Here is a 19,678-nt window from a genome sequence, read left to right as displayed (position 1 = left end):
TGGCGAGCATGTGGGGAAAGCGTTTGTTTCTTTTTACCGGGTCGTCCATTCTCTGTGAGGAAAATATCACACTCTTAAAAAGGAGCTACTTTGTGGCATTTCACAGTATTTCAGAATATTGAAGAGCGCCTGGGGCAAAACAGTTAAATTCCTTCCATTTTGCCCAGAGGTCTTTTTTAAAGAGACGTCATTTGGGTCCCTAAGTATGTCATCTGCCTTTCTTTTCAGCGTCTGAGGAGGAGTCCGGTTCATCAGTGAAGTAGAAGAGCAGTTTCCACCAGACTGTTCCAATGACAGAGCTGGTCGCCAACTTGCCCCACTGCCAGAATGCTCAGCTGACAGATGACAATCACCTGAGCAACACAATCCGCTGCCAGGTACGGTGAACGGTGAAAACTGTGGGGTTCATTACAGGGTACCTTATTGTGGTGGTAACAATAATAATAATAACAATCATAGCATTTGTTAAGGGCGTACTATGTGCCAGGCACTCTGCTAAGCGCCGGGGTGGATCCAAGCAAACGGGGTTGGATACAATCCCTGTCCCCCCGTGGGGCTCGCAGTCTCCATCCCCGTTTTCCAGATGAGGGAACTGAGGTCCAGAGAAGTGAAGGGACTCGCCTCAGGTCGCAGAGCAGACAGGTGGCAGGGCTGGGATTAGAACCCAGGACCTTCAGACTCTCAGGCTGTAGCCATTGCGCCGTTTGTTTTCAGACGGTTCTCAGGCTCAGAGTCAAAGGTGCCAGCCGGACTTTGTAATTGGAATGTGAGATTAAGCGGGGGCACTCTTCATTCCCAAGCGCTCAGTACAGTGCTCCGCCCACAGTAAGAACGCGATAAATACAATTGAATTCATTCATTCAGTCGTATCTATTGAGCGTTTACTGTGTGCGGAGCACACTTGGGAAGTACAGTTCAGCAACAAATAGAGACAATCCCTGCCCACAACGGGCTCACAGTCTAGAAGCGGGGAGACAGACACCGAAACAAGTAACGAGGCATCAGTAGCATTGTTATAAATAAACAGAAGTGTAGATATATACACATCATTAATAAAAATAAGTAGAATTATAATGGTAATATGTGCATGTGTACGCCAGTGCTGTGGGAAGGGGGAGCAGAGGGAAAAGGGGGTTTAGTCTGGGAAGGCCTCCTGGTGGAGGTGAGCTTTCAGTAGAGCTTTGAAGGGCGGAAATGTGCTAGTTTGGTGGATTTGAAGAGGGAGGGCATTCCAGGCCAGGGGAAGGACGTGGGCCAGGGGTCGACGGCGGGACAGGCGAGAACGAGGCACAGTGAGAAGGATAGCACCAGAGGAGCGGAGTGTGTGGGCTGGGATGTAGAAGGAGGGAGAAGAGGTGAGGTTGGAGGGGGCAAGGTGATGGAGAGCTTTGAAGCCAATAGTGAGGAGTTTTTGCTTCATAAGAAGGTTGATAGGCAACCACTGGAGATTTTTGAGGAAGAGGGGTGACATGCCCAGAACGTTTCTGTAGAAAAATAATCTGGGCAGCAGAGTGAAGTATAGACTAAAGCGGGGAAAGACAGGAGAATGGGAGATCAGAGAGGAGGCTGATGCAGTAATCCAGTCGGGATAGGATGAGCGATTGTACTGACAAGGTTGCGGTTGGGTTGGAGAGGAAAGGGCGGATCTTGGCGATGTCGTGAAGGTGAGACCGGCAGGTTTTGGTGAAGGATTGGATGTGTGGAGCGAATGAGAGAGTGGAGTCAAGGATGACACTGAGGTTGCGGGCTTGTGAGACGGGAAGGTTGGTAGTGCCGTCCATAGCGACGGGAAAGTCAGGGAGAGGACAGGATTTGGGAGGGAAGATGAGGACCTTAGTCCTGGACGTGTTGAGTTTTAGATGGCGGGAGGACACCCAGGTGGAGGTGTCCTGAAGGCAGAAGGAGATGTGAGCCTGGAGGGAGGGAGAGACAACAGGGGAGGAGATGTAGATTTGTGTATCGTCCGAGCAGAGGTGATAGTTGAAGCCGTGGGAGCGAATGAGTTCACCGAGGGAGTGAGTATACATGGAGAACAGAAGAGGACCAAGAGCTGACCCTTGAGGAACCTCTACACTGAGGGGATGGGAGTGGGAGGAGGAGCCCGCGAAGGAGACTGAGAATGAAGGGCCAGAGAGATGAGGAGAACCAGGAGAGGATGGGGTCCGTGATGCCGAGGTTGGATAACGTGTTGAGGAGAAGGCGATGGTCTGCAGTGTCAGAGGCGGCTGAGAGGTCGAGGAGGATTAGGATGGAGTAGGAGTCCTCAGATTTGGCAAGAAGGAGGTCATGGGTGACCTTTGAGAGGGCGGTTTCGGTGGAGTGGAGGGGACGGAAGCCAGATTGAAGGGGGTCCGGGAGAGAGTTGGAGGAAAGAAATTTAAGGCAGCGCATGTAGGTGACTCGTTCCAGGAGTTTGGAAAGGAAGGGTAGGAGGGAGATGGGGCAATAACTGGAGAGGGCAGTGGGGTCAAGGGAGGGTTTTTTGGCTGGGGGAGACGTAGGCATGTTCGAAGGCAGAGGGGAAGAAGCCGTTGGAGAGTGAGCAGTTGAAGATGGAAGTTAAGGAGGGGAGGAGGGAATGAATGAACGAATGAATTATTGACCAACCGATTTGATATCCATTGATATGCATGGTTTTCTTCAGTAGGGCAAGCATTTTAGGAAGGAGGTGGAAGTAGGAATAAAGGAGCAGAATTTCCAAGTTAAGGAGGTTTTCTCCACCCCTTCACTGAAGGCACTGATAAGAAGAAAGAACTGATGTCTTTAGGATCAGGAAGGAACTGAACGATTATGCTGGCTCTGCCACTGGATGTGTGTGACCTTGAGGAAGTCACTCAACTTCTCTGTGCCTCAGTTACATCACCTTTAAAAGGGGATTAAGCCTGTTAGTCCCATGTGGGACACGGGCTGTGTCCAACTTGATTAGCTTGCATCTACCGCAATGCCCAAGTACAGTGCCTGGCACATAGTAAGTGCTTAACACATACCATTAGGAAAAAGAAAAAAAGAAGAAAAACTCTGACCCTACTACCACGCATCATGCTTGCAAAATGCATCTTATAGACAGTTCACTACTGATTGTCTACCTGCAAGTGAAGGGTAAATTACCTTCACATTATTAAAATAAAACTGCACCAAAGATATCTGAACATTATCATGGGGATAGCTCCTTAATGGTCCTCTCAGTTATACATCATATTTTTCAAACTCCATGGATAGGCACCTAATTGTCTCCAGCATTCTGAAAGCTACTTTTCCCGGTATTTATCTTCCATTCTAGTGATTTTTCCATTGTATCTTATTTAATGGCAGCTATCTCCCTATTCTGAGTTTCTTTTTCTTTCGAATCCTAAATCCTCACATCATAGTTTCAATTGCAGAAGAAGGTACCACTGAGAGCATTGCCCCCTTTCCTTCAGTGAAAACTATCATCTCAAATAAATCCATTCCATTAAGCAATTCCAGGCCTCCCCAACTTGTTTAAAAGACCTCATCCTGGTGAATTAGTCCCTTAGGAATATTATACACCAATATTAATGTACTAAGTGATGTAAAGATGACGTTTTAATCATCTTTTTAAAGTGCTTTCTGGGTTCCAGGCACTGTACTAACTGCTGGGGTAGGTATAAGATAATCATTTTACACATAGTCTAGGTTCCATATGGGGCTCAGAGTATCCATTTCCATATGTATATATGTTTGTATGTATTTATTACTCTATTCATTTATTTTATTTTTACATATTTATTCTATTTATTTTATTTTGTTAATATGTTTTGTTTTGTTCTCTGTCTCCCCCTTCTAGACTGTGAGCCCACTGTTGGGTAGGGACTGTCTCTATATGTTGCCAGCCTGTACCTTCCAAGCGCTTAGTACAGTGCTCTGCACACAGTAAGTGCTCAATAAATACGATTGAGTGAATGAATGATTTATTACCTTATCCCCCAGCCCCACATCTATGCATGTGGTCTCTCTATCTGTCTCCGTCCTCTTCTCTGAAAGTAGTGGGCGCTCCCTGTGTCCCCCCCCCCCCCCCCCCCCCCCCCCCCGTCTCCATATGTATATCTTCTAAAAGGGATGGTCTCTCAGTCAGTGGTATTTATTGAGCACTTACTATGAGCAGAGCACTGGGCGAGTCCAATCCAACAGTGCTGGCAGGCGGGCTTCCTTCTCACAGGGAGCTTCGTGTCTGTCCGTCCCCACCTCCCGGGGTCAGTGGGGGACGTGTTGAAGCCCCCGCCTGTTCAGGACCCCTCAGTAATCCGAGGGTCCCCGTCTTTGGGGACCTCACCCCCCGTCACCCTGGAGATCCCTGCCCTCCTTCCCCCCCCAGCCAGCTGCTGGGAAACCAGCTCACCGCCCTAATAAGAATCCTAATAATGGTGATGCTCGTGAAGCGCTTACTATGTGCCAGACACTGTCCTAAGCACTGGGGGAGATACAAGCTCGTCGGGTTGGACACAATCTCCGCCCCCGTGGGACTCACAGTCTGCATCCTGTTTTCCAGATGAGGGACCCGAGGCCCAGAGAAGTGAAGGGGCTGGCCCAAGGTCATACAGCAGACAAGGAGTGATTGAGCTGGGATTTGAACCCAGGACTTTCCGACTCCTAGGCCTGGGCTCTGCCCACTAGGCCACACTGCTACTTTTCTGCTTTAAGGGATTGTGCTAGGTTTAATATTAACGTTTATCAAGCTTGGGTCTTTTGGGTTTTTTTTTTTTGTCTTTGTTTTGGCGTGGTTTCCTCAGTGCATTTGAGGTCACTCACCTGAGAGACAATTTCTTCTGATATTTGACTCTGCTGGTATCCCAGAAACTCAGTGTGTAAACTTCCCGGGTGCAGAGCAGTGTACTTTGCACTTGGGAGAGTCCAATACAGCAGTCGGTAAACACGCTCCCTGCCCACAACAAGCTTCCAGTAAATCAGCCAATATTGTGCAGACTATTAGGATGAGGTGTTGGGAGAGTACAGTACAGCGGAGTCGGTGCCCGCAGCCAGCTTCAAAGCAATCAATCGGTGGCATTTATTGAGCGCTTCCTGAACGCTTGGGAGAGGGCTGTCGAACGGAATTGGTAGACACGTTCCCTGCCCACAGGGAGCTTACAGTCTAGAGGGAACTTCCAGTGTCTGAGGAGCAGAGGAAAGAAAATGCTCCTTTGCTTTCACCCTGCCTGGAGTCTGTGCCTGACCTTCCTCTGAATAATAATCAATAACAATATTTGTGGTGTGTGTTGAGCGCTTACTATGTGCCAGGCACTGTACTAAGTGCTGCGATCGATACCAGATAATCAGGCCCCACACGGGGCTCTCACAAGTAGGAAGGAGAAAAGGGACTGCATCCCCCATTTTGCAGATCATCATCATCATCAGTCGTATTTATTGAGCGCTTACTATGTGCAGAGCACTGTACTAAGCGCTTGGGAAGTACAAATTGGCAACATATAGAGACAGTCCCTACCCAACAGTGGGCTCACAGTCTAAAAGGGGGTGAAAGATGAGGGAACTGAGGCCCAGAGAAGTGAAGTGACTTGCCCAAGGTCACACAGCGGGGAAGTGGCGGAGCCGGGATTAGAACCCAGGTCCTCCGAGTCCCAGGCTCCTGCTCTTTCCATCAGGCCGTGCTGCTCTCCAGGTAGGCTTTAAATCTCCTTAAATCTCTCAATGGCTGTTCTTCCCTGTCAAATACTGTTAATGTTAAAAGTAGAAACAGGGAGAAAAAGAAAAGTTAATGATTTGACTGTTTTCTAGCAGAGAACAAAGTTTTCTGGGCACTTGCCAGCTGTGATGTTAAGTAAAAGTCCTTGTCGTTTTGTTTACGGTATTCGTCAAGCGCTTTCTGTGTGCCAAGCTCTGGGGCCAATATAAGTTAATCAGGTCATGCACAGTCCCTGCCCCACATGAGGCTCACAGTCCAAGTCGGAGGGAGTAGCATCTCATCCTATCCCGACTGGATTACTGCATCAGCCTCCTCTCCGATCTCCCATCCTCCTGTCTCTCCCCACTTCAATCCATACTTCACGCCGCTGCCCGGATCGTCTTTGTGCAGAAACGCTCTGGGCATGTTACTCCCCTCCTCAAAAATCTCCAGTGGCTACCAATCAACCTACGCATCAGGCAGAAACTCCTCACCCTCGGCTTCAAGGCTCTCCATCACCTCGCCCCCTCCTATTCATTCATTCATTCAGTCGTATTTATTGAGCGCTTACTGTGTGCAGGGCACTGCACTAAGCGCTTGGGAAGTACAAGTTGGAAGCATATAGAGACGGTCCCTACCCAACAACGAGCTCACCGTCTAGAGGGGGAAACAGACATTAATACAAATAGATAAAGCAATAAATTACAGATAGAGACTTAGGTGCTGTGGGGAGTCATTCATTCAGTCGTATTTACTGAGTGCTTACTGTGTGCAGGGCATTGTACTAAGCGCTTGGGAAGTACAAGTTGGAAGCATATAGAGATGGTCCCTACCCAACAACGAGCTCATGGTCTAGTGGGGGAGACAGACATTAATACAAATAGATGAAACAATAAATTACAGATAGAGACATAGGTGCTGTGGGGAGTCATTCATTCAGTCGTATTTATTGAGCGCTTACTGTGTGCAGGGCACTGTACTAAGCGCTTGGGAAGTACAAGAGACATAGGTGCTGTGGGGAGTCATTCATTCAGTCGTATTTACTGAGTGCTTACTGTGTGTAGGGCACTGTACTAAGCGCTTGGGAAGTACAAGAGACATAGGTGCTGTGGGGAGTCATTCATTCAGTCGTATTTACTGAGTGCTTACTGTGTGCAGGGCATTGTACTAAGCTCTTGGGAAGTACAAGTTGGAAGCATATAGAGACGGTCCCTACCCAACAACGAGCTCACGGTCTAGAGGGGGAGACAGACATTAATACAAATAGATAAAGCAATAAATTACAGATAGAGACATAGGTGCTGTGGGGAGTCATTCATTCAATCGTATTTATTGAGCGCTTACTGTGTGCAGGGCACTGTACTAAGCTCTTGGGAAGTACAAGAGACATAGGTGCTGTGGGGAGTCATTCATTCAGTCATATTTACTGAGTGCTTACTGTGTGCAGGGCGCTGTACTAAGCGCTTGGGAAGTACAAGTTGGAAGCATATAGAGATGGTCCCTACCCAACAACGAGCTCATGGTCTAGTGGGGGAGACAGACATTAATACAAATAGATGAAACAATAAATTACAGATAGAGACATACGTGCTGTGGGGAGTCATTCATTCAATCGTATTTATTGAGTGCTTACTGTGTGCAGGGCACTGCACTAAGCGCTTGGGAAGTACAAGTTGGAAGCATATAGAGACGGTCCCTACCCAACAACGAGCTCACGGTCTAGAGGGGGAAACAGACATTAATACAAAAAGATAAAACAATCAATTACAGATAGAGACATAGGTGCTGTGGGGAGTGATTCATTCAGTCGTATTTATTGAGCGCTTACTGTGTGCAGGGCACTGTACTAAGCTCTTGGGAAGTACAAGAGACATAGGTGCTGTGGGGAGTCATTCATTCAGTCGTATTTACTGAGTGCTTACTGTGTGCAGGGCGCTGTACTAAGCGCTTGGGAAGTACAAGTTGGAAGCATATAGAGATGGTCCCTACCCAACAACGAGCTCATGGTCTAGTGGGGGAGACGGACATTAATACAAATAGATAAAACAATCAATTACAGATAGAGACATAGGTGCTGTGGGGAGTCATTCATTCAGTCGTATTTATTGAGCGCTTACTGTGTGCAGGGCACTGTACTAAGCGCTTGGGAAGTACAAGTTGGAAGCATATAGAGATGGTCCCTACCCAACAACGAGCTCACGGTCTAGTGGGGGAGACAGACATTAATACAAATAGATAAAACAATAGATTACAGATAGAGACATAGGTGCTGTGGGGAATCATTCATTCAGTCGTATTTACTGAGTGCTTACTGTGTGCAGGGCATTGTACTAAGCGCTTGGGAAGTACAAGTTGGAAGCATATAGAGATGGTCCCTACCCAACAACGAGCTCATGGTCTAGTGGGGGAGACGGACATTAATACAAATAGATAAAACAATCAATTACAGATAGAGACATAGGTGCTGTGGGGAGTCATTCATTCAGTCGTATTTATTGAGCGCTTACTGTGTGCAGGGCACTGTACTAAGCGCTTGGGAAGTACAAGTTGGAAGCATATAGAGACGGTCCCTACCCAACAACGAGCTCACCGTTTAGAGGGGGAGACAGACATTAATACAAATAGATAAAACAATAAATTACAGATAGATACATAGGTGCTGTGGGGAGTCATTCATTCAATCGTATTTATTGAGCGCTCACTGTGTGCAGGGCACTGTACTAAGCTCTTGGGAAGTACAAGAGACATAGGTGCTGTGGGGAGTCATTCATTCAGTCGTATTTACTGAGTGCTTACTGTGTGCAGGGCATTGTACTAAGCGCTTGGGAAGTACAAGTTGGAAGCATATAGAGATGGTCCCTACCCAACAACGAGCTCATGGTCTAGTGGGGGAGACGGACATTAATACAAATAGATAAAACAATCAATTACAGATAGAGACATAGGTGCTGTGGGGAGTCATTCATTCAATCATATTTATTGAGCGCTTACTGTGTGCAGGGCACTGTACTAAGCGCTTGGGAAGTACAAGTTGGAAGCATATAGAGATGGTCCCTACCCAACAACGAGCTCACGGTCTAGTGGGGGAGACAGACATTAATACAAATAGATAAAACAATAGATTACAGATAGAGACATAGGTGCTGTGGGGAATCATTCATTCAGTCGTATTTACTGAGTGCTTACTGTGTGCAGGGCATTGTACTAAGCGCTTGGGAAGTACAAGTTGGAAGCATATAGAGATGGTCCCTACCCAACAACGAGCTCATGGTCTAGTGGGGGAGACGGACATTAATACAAATAGATAAAACAATCAATTACAGATAGAGACATAGGTGCTGTGGGGAGTCATTCATTCAGTCGTATTTATTGAGCGCTTACTGTGTGCAGGGCACTGTACTAAGCGCTTGGGAAGTACAAGTTGGAAGCATATAGAGACGGTCCCTACCCAACAACGAGCTCACCGTTTAGAGGGGGAGACAGACATTAATACAAATAGATAAAACAATAAATTACAGATAGATACATAGGTGCTGTGGGGAGTCATTCATTCAATCGTATTTATTGAGCGCTCACTGTGTGCAGGGCACTGTACTAAGCTCTTGGGAAGTACAAGAGACATAGGTGCTGTGGGGAGTCATTCATTCAGTCGTATTTACTGAGTGCTTACTGTGTGCAGGGCATTGTACTAAGCGCTTGGGAAGTACAAGTTGGAAGCATATAGAGATGGTCCCTACCCAACAACGAGCTCATGGTCTAGTGGGGGAGACGGACATTAATACAAATAGATAAAACAATCAATTACAGATAGAGACATAGGTGCTGTGGGGAGTCATTCATTCAGTCGTATTTATTGAGCGCTTACTGTGTGCAGGGCACTGTAGTAAGCGCTTGGGAAGTACAAGTTGGAAGCATATAGAGACGGTCCCTACCCAACAACGAGCTCACCGTTTAGAGGGGGAGACAGACATTAATACAAATAGATAAAACAATAAATTACAGATAGATACATAGGTGCTGTGGGGAGTCATTCATTCAATCGTATTTATTGAGCGCTCACTGTGTGCAGGGCACTGTACTAAGCTCTTGGGAAGTACAAGAGACATAGGTGCTGTGGGGAGTCATTCATTCAGTCGTATTTACTGAGTGCTTACTGTGTGCAGGGCATTGTACTAAGCGCTTGGGAAGTACAAGTTGGAAGCATATAGAGATGGTCCCTACCCAACAACGAGCTCATGGTCTAGTGGGGGAGACGGACATTAATACAAATAGATAAAACAATCAATTACAGATAGAGACATAGGTGCTGTGGGGAGTCATTCATTCAATCATATTTATTGAGCGCTTACTGTGTGCAGAGCGCTGCACTAAGCGCTTGGGAAGTACAAGTTGGAAGCATATAGAGACGGTCCCTACCCAACAACGAGCTCACCGTTTAGAGGGGGTGACAGACATTAATACAAATAGATAAAACAATAAATTACAGATAGATACATAGGTGCTGTGGGGAGTCATTCATTCAATCGTATTTATTGAGTGCTTACTGTGTGCAGGGCACTGCACTAAGCGCTTGGGAAGTACAAGTTGGAAGCATATAGAGACGGTCCCTACCCAGCAACGAGCTCACGGTCTAGTGGGGGAGACGGACATTAATACAAATAGATAAAACAATCAATTACAGATAGAGACATAGGTGCTGTGGGGAGTCATTCATTCAGTCGTATTTATTGAGCGCTTACTGTGTGCAGAGCACTGTACTAAGCGCTTGGGAAGTACAAGTTGGAAGCATATAGAGACGGTCCCTACCCAACAACGAGCTCACCGTTTAGAGGGGGAGACAGACATTAATACAAATAGATAAAACAATAAATTACAGATAGATACGTAGGTGCTGTGGGGAGTCATTCATTCAATCGTATTTATTGAGCGCTCACTGTGTGCAGGGCACTGCACTAAGCGCTTGGGAAGTACAAGTTGGAAACATAGAGAGACGGTCCCTTTTCATCCCCGCTTTCCAGACGAGGGAACTGAGGCGGGGAGAAGTGAAGTGACTTGTCCGAGGTCACAGGGCAGAGCGTCCCCCCCAGCCCCCCGGCCCTCGCGGGCCCGTCCTCCCTTCTCTCCTTCTCCAGCCCAGCCCACATCCTCCGCTCCTCTGCCGCTCCTCTCCTCACCGTGCCTCGTTCTCGCCCGTCCCGCCGTCGACCCTCAGCCCACGTCATCCCCCCGGCCTGGAATTTATTTTATTTATTTTATTTTGTTAGTATGTTTGGTTTTGTTCTCTGTCTCCCCCTTTTAGACTGTGAGCCCACTGCTGGGTAGGGACTGTCTCTATATGTTGCCAACTTGTACTTCCCAAGCGCTTAGTACAGTGGTCTACACACAGTAAGCGCTCAATAAATACGATTGATGATGATGATGATGATGATGATGATGATGGAATGCCCTCCCTCCGCACATCCGCCAAGCTAGCTCTCTTCCTCCCTTCAAAGCCCTACCGAGAGCTCACCTCCTCCAGGAGGCCTTCCCAGACTGAGCCCCCTCCCCACCTCCTTCCCCTCCCCACAGCATCTATATATATGTTTGTACAGATTTATTACTCTATTTATTTTACTTGTACATATTTACTATTCTATTTATTTTCTTTTGTTAATATGTTTCATTGTCTGTCACCCCCTTCTAGACTGTGAGCCCGCTGTTGGGTCGGGACCGTCTCTATATGTTGCCAACTTGGACTTCCCAAGCGCTTAGTCCAGTGCTCTGCACACAGTGAGCGCTCGATAAATACGATTGAATGAATTTAATTCCCATTTTACCGTTGAAGGAACTGAAGCACAGAGAGGTGACGTGACTTGCCCGAGGTCACCCAGCAGACAAGTGGCGGGGGGCAGGATTAGAACCCAGGATCTCTGACTTCCCAGGCCCGGGCTCTTTCCACGAGGCCACATTGCCCCTCAGGAAGGTGCTTGCTGCTTTGTTGCGTTTCAGCGGGTTTTTTTCTAGGTACTTAGTTTGGGATTTTCTTCTTTGGCAGGGAACAAAAGGATGATATTCTACATTTTTCATTTCCTGGATCTGGGAATATACCGGCTTCACTGTGAGCAGGGACTATGTCTCTTGATTGTTGTAGCGTACTCTCCCTAGCACTTAGTACAGTGCTTTGCACACAGTAAACGCCCAATAAGTGCTATTGAATGCATATTAAGCCCTGGGGTGGATACAAGCCAGTCGGGTTGGACACAGTCCCCGTCCCACATGGGACTTTAACTTGGATTTTTTTATTCTAAAGCCTCTGTGTTTGTTTCTCGTCTGCCATTCTTTGGGCTGCTGGGGCCAGGATGTTCATACCTTGAAATTGTATATTATAAAGGAATTATTCCTTCCTATTAATGTCCGTCTCCCCCTCTAAACTGTACGCTCATTACGGGCAGGGAATGTGTCGGCTAATTCAGTGGCTCTGATCTCTCCCCAGTGCTCCGCCTGCAATAAGCGCTCAATAAATGCGATTGATTCTTGACGGGAGACCGTAAGCTCGTCACGGGCAGAGAACGTGATTCTCCCGTGTCCTCCTCTCCCAAGCGCTTAGTATGGAGCTCTGCACTCAGTCAATCAATCGTATTTATTGAGCGCTGACTGTGTGCAGAGCACTGTACTAAGCGCTTGGGAAGTACAAGTTGGCAACATAAGCACTCAATCAATACTACTGATCGATTCTTGACAGGAGACTGTAAGTTTGTTGTGGGCTGGGAACTTGTCTCCCACTCCAAGTTGCCCTCTCCCAAGCGCTTAGTGCAGTGCTCCGCACATAGCCAGCGCTCAATAAATACCACCGATCGATTGATTCTTGACAGGGAATCAATCGATCGGTGGTATTTATTGAGCACTTACTATGAGCAGAGCACTGTACTAAGCGCATGGGCGAGTCCAATGCAACAGTGCTGTTCAGGACCCCTCAGTAATCCGAGGGTCCCGGTCATTTGGGACCTCACCCCCCCTCATCCTGGAGATCCCTGCCCTCCTTCCCCCCCAACCAGCTGCTGGAAAACCCATAGGCAGGGAATGCGTCTCCCACCCCTGCTGTGTCATCCTCTCCCAAGCGCATAGTACATAGTAAGCGCTCAATAAATCTCAATAACCGCTCAATCGCCCAAGTACCGCAAATCCCATCGACCCAAGTTCCCTACCCGCCCCGGCGTTGGGCGCGTAGCTGTCCCCTCCCAAGTGCTCAGTAATCATAATACTGCTGGTATTTGTAGGGGCCGTCTCTATATGTTGCCAACTTGTACTTCCCAAGCGCTTAGTACAGTGCTCTGCACACAGTAAGCGCTCAATAAATACCATTGATGATGATGATGTGCCAGGCACTGTGCTAAGCACTGGAGTGGATGCAAGCAAATCAGATCGGACACAGTCCTTGTCCCACGCGGGGCTCACGGTCTCAGTCCCCCGTTCTCCCGCTGAGGCAGCCGAGGCCCAGAGAAGTGAAGTGACTCGGCCAAGGTCACGCAGCAGACGAGTGGCAGGGCCGGGATCATCATCATCATCATCATCATCATCATCAATCGTATTTATTGAGCGCTTACTATGTGCAGGGCACTGTACTAAGCGCTTGGGAAGTACAAATTGGCAACATACAGAGACAGTCCCTACCCAGCAGTGGGCTCACAGTCTAAAAGGGGGAGACAGAGAACAAAACCAAACATACTAACAAAATAAAATAAATAGAATAGATATGTACAAATAAAATAAATAAATAGAGTAATAAATATGTACAAACATATGTACATATATACAGGTGCTGTGGGGAAGGGAAGGAGGTAAGATGGGGGGATGGAGAGGGGGCGAGGAAGGAAGGGGCTCAGTCTGGGAAGGCCTCCTGGAGGAGGAGATTAGATCCCCCGACGGTGCCCTGCGCATGGCAGGCGCTCAGTAAGTACCACCGACTGACCGACTGTCGCGAGCGGCCACGGTTTGGACGCGGGCTCTCCCTTCCATCCGCAGGCCGAAGTCGGTGAGAGGCAGCGGCCGGAGCCCGGCGAGAGAGGCCGCCATGACCGCCCGGCCGCAGAGACCAACGGCCAGGCCCCGGGCCGGACGAGGCAGGGGCCGGACCCCGAGGAGGAGGACGACGAGGAGCTGACGCTGAAATACGGCGCCAAGCACGTCATCATGCTCTTCGTGCCCGTCACGCTCTGCATGGTCGTCGTGGTGGCCACCATCAAGTCCGTCAGCTTCTACACCCGCAAGGACGGCCAACTGTACGTAGGAGGCGGCCGGCTCCGGGGCCCCTGGGGCGATAATGCCAATTAAGGTCCCGGGTGAGCGCTCACTACGTGCCAAGCACTGTCCTAAGCGCCGGGGTAGATACAAGTCAGGCGGGTTGGACCCAGCCCCTGTCCCACGTGGGGTTCGCACTCCTCACCCCCATTTTCCAGCCGAAGGGAACCGGAGCCCGGGGAAGTGAAGGGACCGGCCCAGGGTCGCACGGCAGACAAGTGGCGGGGCCGAGATTAGAACCCACGACCACCTAACTCCCAGGCCCAAGCTCTAGCCATTAAGCCACGCTGCTGATTTTTCCTTTTTCCACCTCTTTCGGCCAGTTGTGTTTCTCGGACGCTTCCTGCCGGCAGAGCACTGGACTGAGCGCTTGGGAGAGGAGCAAGTCGCTTGACTTCCCTGGGCCTTGGTTCCCTCACCTGGAAAATGGGGATGGGGACTGTGTGAGCCCCACGTGGGACGGGGACGGTGCCTGACCCGATTTGCTTGTGTCTACCCCAACTACATTATTATATTAATAATACCGCTACTGTTATTATTATTATTGTTACGGTATAGCAATATGACAGAATCCCTGCCCACAGTGAGCTTACAGTCCAGGGAGGGGTTTCTGTAAACTCATTGTGGGACAGGGAAAATATCTTCAAATTCTACTATATTGTTCTGTTGACCTCTTCCAAGCGCTCAGCACAGTGCTCTGCGCATAGTAAGCACCCAACCAATAATAATAATAATAATAATAATAATAATGATGGCATTTATTAAGCACTTACTATGTGCGAAGCACTGATCTAAGCGCCGAGCACTGTTCCTGGGCTGGCTTTTCCTTCACGTCCCCCCAGGACTGGTTGTATCTCTGAGTCGGCGATCCCCTTCCCGCCCTCTTTAGACTGTAAGATCGTTATAATAATAATAATTGCGGTGTTTGTGAGTCGGCAATCCCCTTCCCGCCCTCTTTAGACTGTAAGCTCGTTATAATAATAATAATTGCGGTGTTTGTGAGTCGGCAGTCCCCTTCCCGCCCTCTTTAGACTGTAAGCTCGTTATAATAATAATAATTGCGGTGTTTGTGAGTCGGCAGTCCCCTTCCTGCCCTCCTTAGACTGTAAGATTATTATAATAATAATAATTGCGGTATTTGTGAAGCGCTTACTTTGTGCCAGGTACCGTAATCAGCGCTGGGGTGGATGCAAGCAAATCGGGGTGGGCACAGTCCACGTCCCCTATGGGGCTCTCGCAGTCTCACTCCCCATTTTACAGGTGGGATAACTGAGGCACAGTGAAGGGACTTGCCCAAGTTCACCCAGCAGACAAGTAGTGGAACCGGGATTAGAACTCATGACCTCCTGACTCCCAAGCTCTTGCGCTATCCACTACGCACTGGGAGCAGGGAACACGCCTTCCTACCCTGTTACATTGGACTTCCCCAAACGCTTAGTACAGTGCTCTGCGCACGGTAAGCGCTTAATCAGTAACAATGGATTGATCTCTATTAGAGAAGCAGCGTGGCTCTGTGGAAAGAGCCCAGGCTTTGGAGTCAGAGGTCATGGGTTCAAGTCCCGGCTCCGCCAACTGTCAGCTGTGTGACTTTGGGCAAGTCACTTCACTTCTCTGTGCCTCACTAACCTCATCTGTAAATTGGGGATGAAGACTGTGAGCCCCCCGTGGGACAACCTGATCACCTTGTATGCTCCCCAGCGCTTAGAACAGTGCTTTGCACAGAGTAAGCGCTTAATATATGCCATTATTATTATTATTATTATTATTATTATTATTGCCCTTCAGACCTGTGAACAAGGCAGAATCAGCCACGCCTTTCTGTAGTAATAATGATGGTATTTGTTGAGCGCTTAGTATGTGCCCAGCACTGTTGTAAGCAGTGGGGTAGATACAAGGTAATCAGCCTGTCCCACGTGGGGCTCACCGTCTTAATCCCCATTTTACAGATGAGGCAGCTGAGGCCCAGGGAAGTTAAGTGACGTGCCCAAAGTCCCACAGCAGACGAGTGGCGGGGCCGGGATTAGAACCCACGACCCCTGACTCCCAAGCCCGGGCTCTTTCTCCTAAGCCACGGTGCTTCTCAGTAGAAGAGTACGAGAAGCCAAGAGTTGCCGGCGCCGTAATCCTTGGGATTTAGGGAATGACTGCTTCAGAATTTAATTCTTCGCGTGGCCCCCTAGACCAGCCCGAGTCATTCAGGCTCGAATCAACGTCAGCCGTGTGACCTTGGGTAAATCATTTCTCTGGGCCTCAGTCTCCTCATCTGTCAAATGGGGGTGGAAGACTCTGAGCCCTGTGTGGAATAGGGACCAGGCCCAACCCGATCAGCTGTCCGTGACCGTGGTTGGAACAGTGCCTGGCACATAGCGGGCGCGTCACAAATGCCAGAAAAAGGGAATAAATCGGTCACAGGGAGCCGCGGACCTTAAAAGGGCAGCTGTTTGTCATCATCATCATCATCAATCGTATTTACTGAGCGCTTACAGTGTGCGGAGCACTGGACTAAGCGCTTGGGAAGTCCAAGTTGGCAGCATATAGAGACAGTCCCGACCCAACAGTGGGCTCGCAGTCTAAAAGGGGGAGACAGAGAACAAAACCAAACATACCAACAAAATAAAATAAATAGAATAGACATGTACAAGTAAAATAGAGTAATAAATATGTACAAGCATATATACAGGTGCTGTGGGGAAGGGAAGGAGGTAAGATGGGGGGGATGGAGAGGGGGACGAGGGGGAGAGGAAGGAAGGGGCTCAGTCTGGGAAGGCCTCCTGGAGGAGGTGAGCTCTCAGCAGGGCCTTGAAGGGAGGAAGAGAGCCAGCTTGTCTGCCCTCGGACAACTGAAACCTCTCAATGCTGCTTCCTCGGGGACCTCAGTCTCCCCCCTCTAGGGAGAAGAACTTTTCACTAAAAATCGAGCCCGCCCTCCTAAATTCCAGTCCCGACCGTTCCCTCCTCTGTCCAGCGGGGACGAAGAACCGCGAGCCCCGCGCGGGACAGGGACTCGCTCGTAGCCACCCCGGCGCTTAGTACAGTGCCCGGCACGCAGCGAGCGCGTGACGAGTACCACGGTTATCCCCATTATTCCCTCGGGAAGCCGACGGAGCGTCGCGTGAGGTAGTACTGGAGGAAATCATCATCATCATCAATCGTATTGAGCGCTTACTATGTGCAGAGCACTGTACTAAGCGCTTGGGAAGTCCAAGTTGGCAACATATAGAGACGGTCCCTACCCAAGAGTGGGCTCACGGTCTAAAAGGGGGAGACGGAGAACAAAACCAAACATACTAACAAAATAAAATAAATAGAATAGATAGGTACAAAATAGAATAGCTCTGTACAAGGAAATATCCACTAGATGGCGGGAATGTCCCGTCCCGCTGCCCTAATGTGTCGGCGAAGCGCTTACTACGTGCCCAGCGCTGTACTGAGCGCCGGGGTGGAGACAAGCAAAGCGAGTCGGCCACAGTCTCCGTCCCATGTAGGGCTGCCGGTCTCAGTCCCCGTTTCCCCGATGAGGTAGTCGAGGCCCAGAGAAGCGAAGTGACTTGCCCACGGTCACACAGCGGCAGACGAGCGGCAGAGCCGGGATTAGAACCCATGACCTTCAGACGCCCGGGCTGTAGCCGCCGTGCCGCGCTGCTTCTCTGGCGTCTTGCCTAACGCCTAATAATTATAATAATAATAATGGCATTTATTAAGTGCTTACTATGTGCAAGGCACTGTTCTAAGCGCTGGGGGTATACAAGGTGATCAGGTTGTCCCACGTGGGGCTCACAGTCTTCATCCCCATTTTACGGATGAGGTAACTGAGGCCCAGAGAAGTTAAAAGTGACTTGCCCACGGTCACACAGCGGCAGATGAGTGGCAGAGTCGGGATTAGAACCCATGACCTGCAGACTGCCGGGCCCGGGCTGTAGCCGCCGTGCCGCGCTGCTTCTCTGGCGTCTTGCCTGATACCTAATAATAATAATAATAATAATAATAATAATGGCATTTATTAAGCGCTTACTATGTGCAAGGCACTGTTCTAAGCACTGGGGGTATACAAGGTGATCAGGTTGTCCCACGTGGGGCTCACAATCTTCATCCCCATTTTATACAGATGAGGTAACTGAGGCCCAGAGAAGTTAAGTGACTTGCCCACGGTCACACAGCGGCAGACGAGTGGCAGAGCCGGGATTAGAACCCATGACCTTCAGATTCCCGGGCCCGGACTGTAGCTGCTGTGCCGCGCTGCTTCTCTGGTGTCTTGCCTAATGACTAATAATAATAATAATGGCATTTATTAAGCGCTTACTATGTGCAAGGCACTGTTCTAAGCGCTGGGGGTATACAAGGTGATCAGGTTGTCCCACGTGGGGCTCACAGTCTTCATCCCCATTTTACAGATGAGGTAACTGAGGCCCAGAGAAGTTAAGTGACTTGCCCACGGTCACACAGCGGCAGACGAGTGGCAGAGCCGGGATTAGAACCCATGACCTTCAGACTCTCGGGCCCGGGCTGTAGCCGCTGTGCCGCGCTGCTTCTCTGGCGTCTTGCCTAACGACTAATAATAATAATAATAATAATAATGGCATTTATTAAGCGCTTACTATGTGCAAGGCACTGTTCTAAGCGCTGGGGGTATACAAGGTGATCAGGTTGTCCCACGTGGGGCTCACAGTCTTCATCCCCATTCTACAGATGAGGTAACTGAGGCCCAGAGAAGTGAAGCGACTTGCCCAAAGTCACACAGCTGACAAGTGGCAGAGCCGGGATTCGAACCCATGACCTCTGGCTCCAAAGCCCGTGCCCTTTCCACTGAGCCACGCCGCTTCTCTAGACTGTCTAGACTTCTCTAGACTAGGCTGCGAGCCCACCGTGGGGTAGGGACCGTCTCTATATGTTGCCAGCGTGGACTTCCCAAGCGCTTAGCACAGCGCCGTGCGCTCAATAAATGCGATCGATGATGAAGGCCAGTGATTGGAGTGGGGAGGGGGGAAACGTCGCGTGGCTCACTGTGGACGCGAAGGGAAGGGGGGAGGTTTGTGGTGTGCACCGTGACACGTGTGCGAGTTTCTGTGCTCGGTTTTCACCGCAGACTCTACACCCCCTTCACGGAAGACACGGAGACGGTGGGTCAGAGAGCACTGAACTCCATCCTGAACGCCGCCATCATGATCAGCGTCATCATCGTCCTGACCATCCTCTTGGTGGTCCTCTACAAGTATCGGTGCTATAAGGTGAGACGGACTAGCGTTTGCCCCGCACCCGTGTTCTCTCTTTTGGATAGGGTTCTCTGCAAGAGAGTGAGGATGGTATTTAGTAAGCGCTCACTATGTGCCAGCTACTGTTCTAAGCGCCGGGCAGATCAGGGTTCACTCAGTCGTATCCGTCCCGCGCTTACCGCGTGCAGAGCGCTCTACGCGGCACTTGGTGGACCCAGTCCCGGTCCCACGTGGGGCTCACAATGAGAAAAGCCTTGGGGATAAAGCCTGGGCCCGGGAGTCGGGAGGACCCGGGTTCCAATCCCGCCCCTGCCCCGTGTCCGCTGGATGGCCTTGCGTAAGTCGCTTCACCTCAGTGGGCCCCAGTTCCCTCCTCTGGAAAATGGGAGTAATAATAATTAGGAAAATAATAATGATGGTATTTGTAAAGCCCTTCATCATCATCATCATCAATCGCATTTACTGAGCGCTTACTACGTGCGGAGCACTGTACTAAGCGCTTGGGAAGTACAAATTGGCAACATATAGAGACAGTCCCTACCCAGCAGTGGGCTCA

At 49.4% G+C, this 19,678-nt stretch overlaps 1 protein-coding gene across 1 annotated transcript in view; it reads left to right on the top strand.

Annotated features, from left to right (window-relative positions):
• The first annotated feature begins 228 nt into the window (after nt 1-228).
• Nucleotides 229-19,678, top strand: part of PSEN1 (presenilin 1) — a 56,082-nt gene continuing 36,632 nt past the window's right edge. The window contains exons 1-3 of the mRNA XM_038765696.1: nt 229-377; nt 13,637-13,893; nt 18,996-19,137. Of these exons, the coding sequence (XP_038621624.1) occupies nt 291-377; nt 13,637-13,893; nt 18,996-19,137 (486 nt within the window). The 5' untranslated portion in view covers nt 229-290. The remainder of the gene's footprint in view (nt 378-13,636; nt 13,894-18,995; nt 19,138-19,678) is intronic.

Source organism: Tachyglossus aculeatus, chromosome 23, assembly GCF_015852505.1.
Source record: "Tachyglossus aculeatus isolate mTacAcu1 chromosome 23, mTacAcu1.pri, whole genome shotgun sequence".
Lineage (NCBI taxonomy): Eukaryota > Metazoa > Chordata > Mammalia > Monotremata > Tachyglossidae > Tachyglossus > Tachyglossus aculeatus.
Note: the sequence above shows the minus strand (reverse complement) of the source record. Positions and strands in the feature narration are given on the sequence as shown.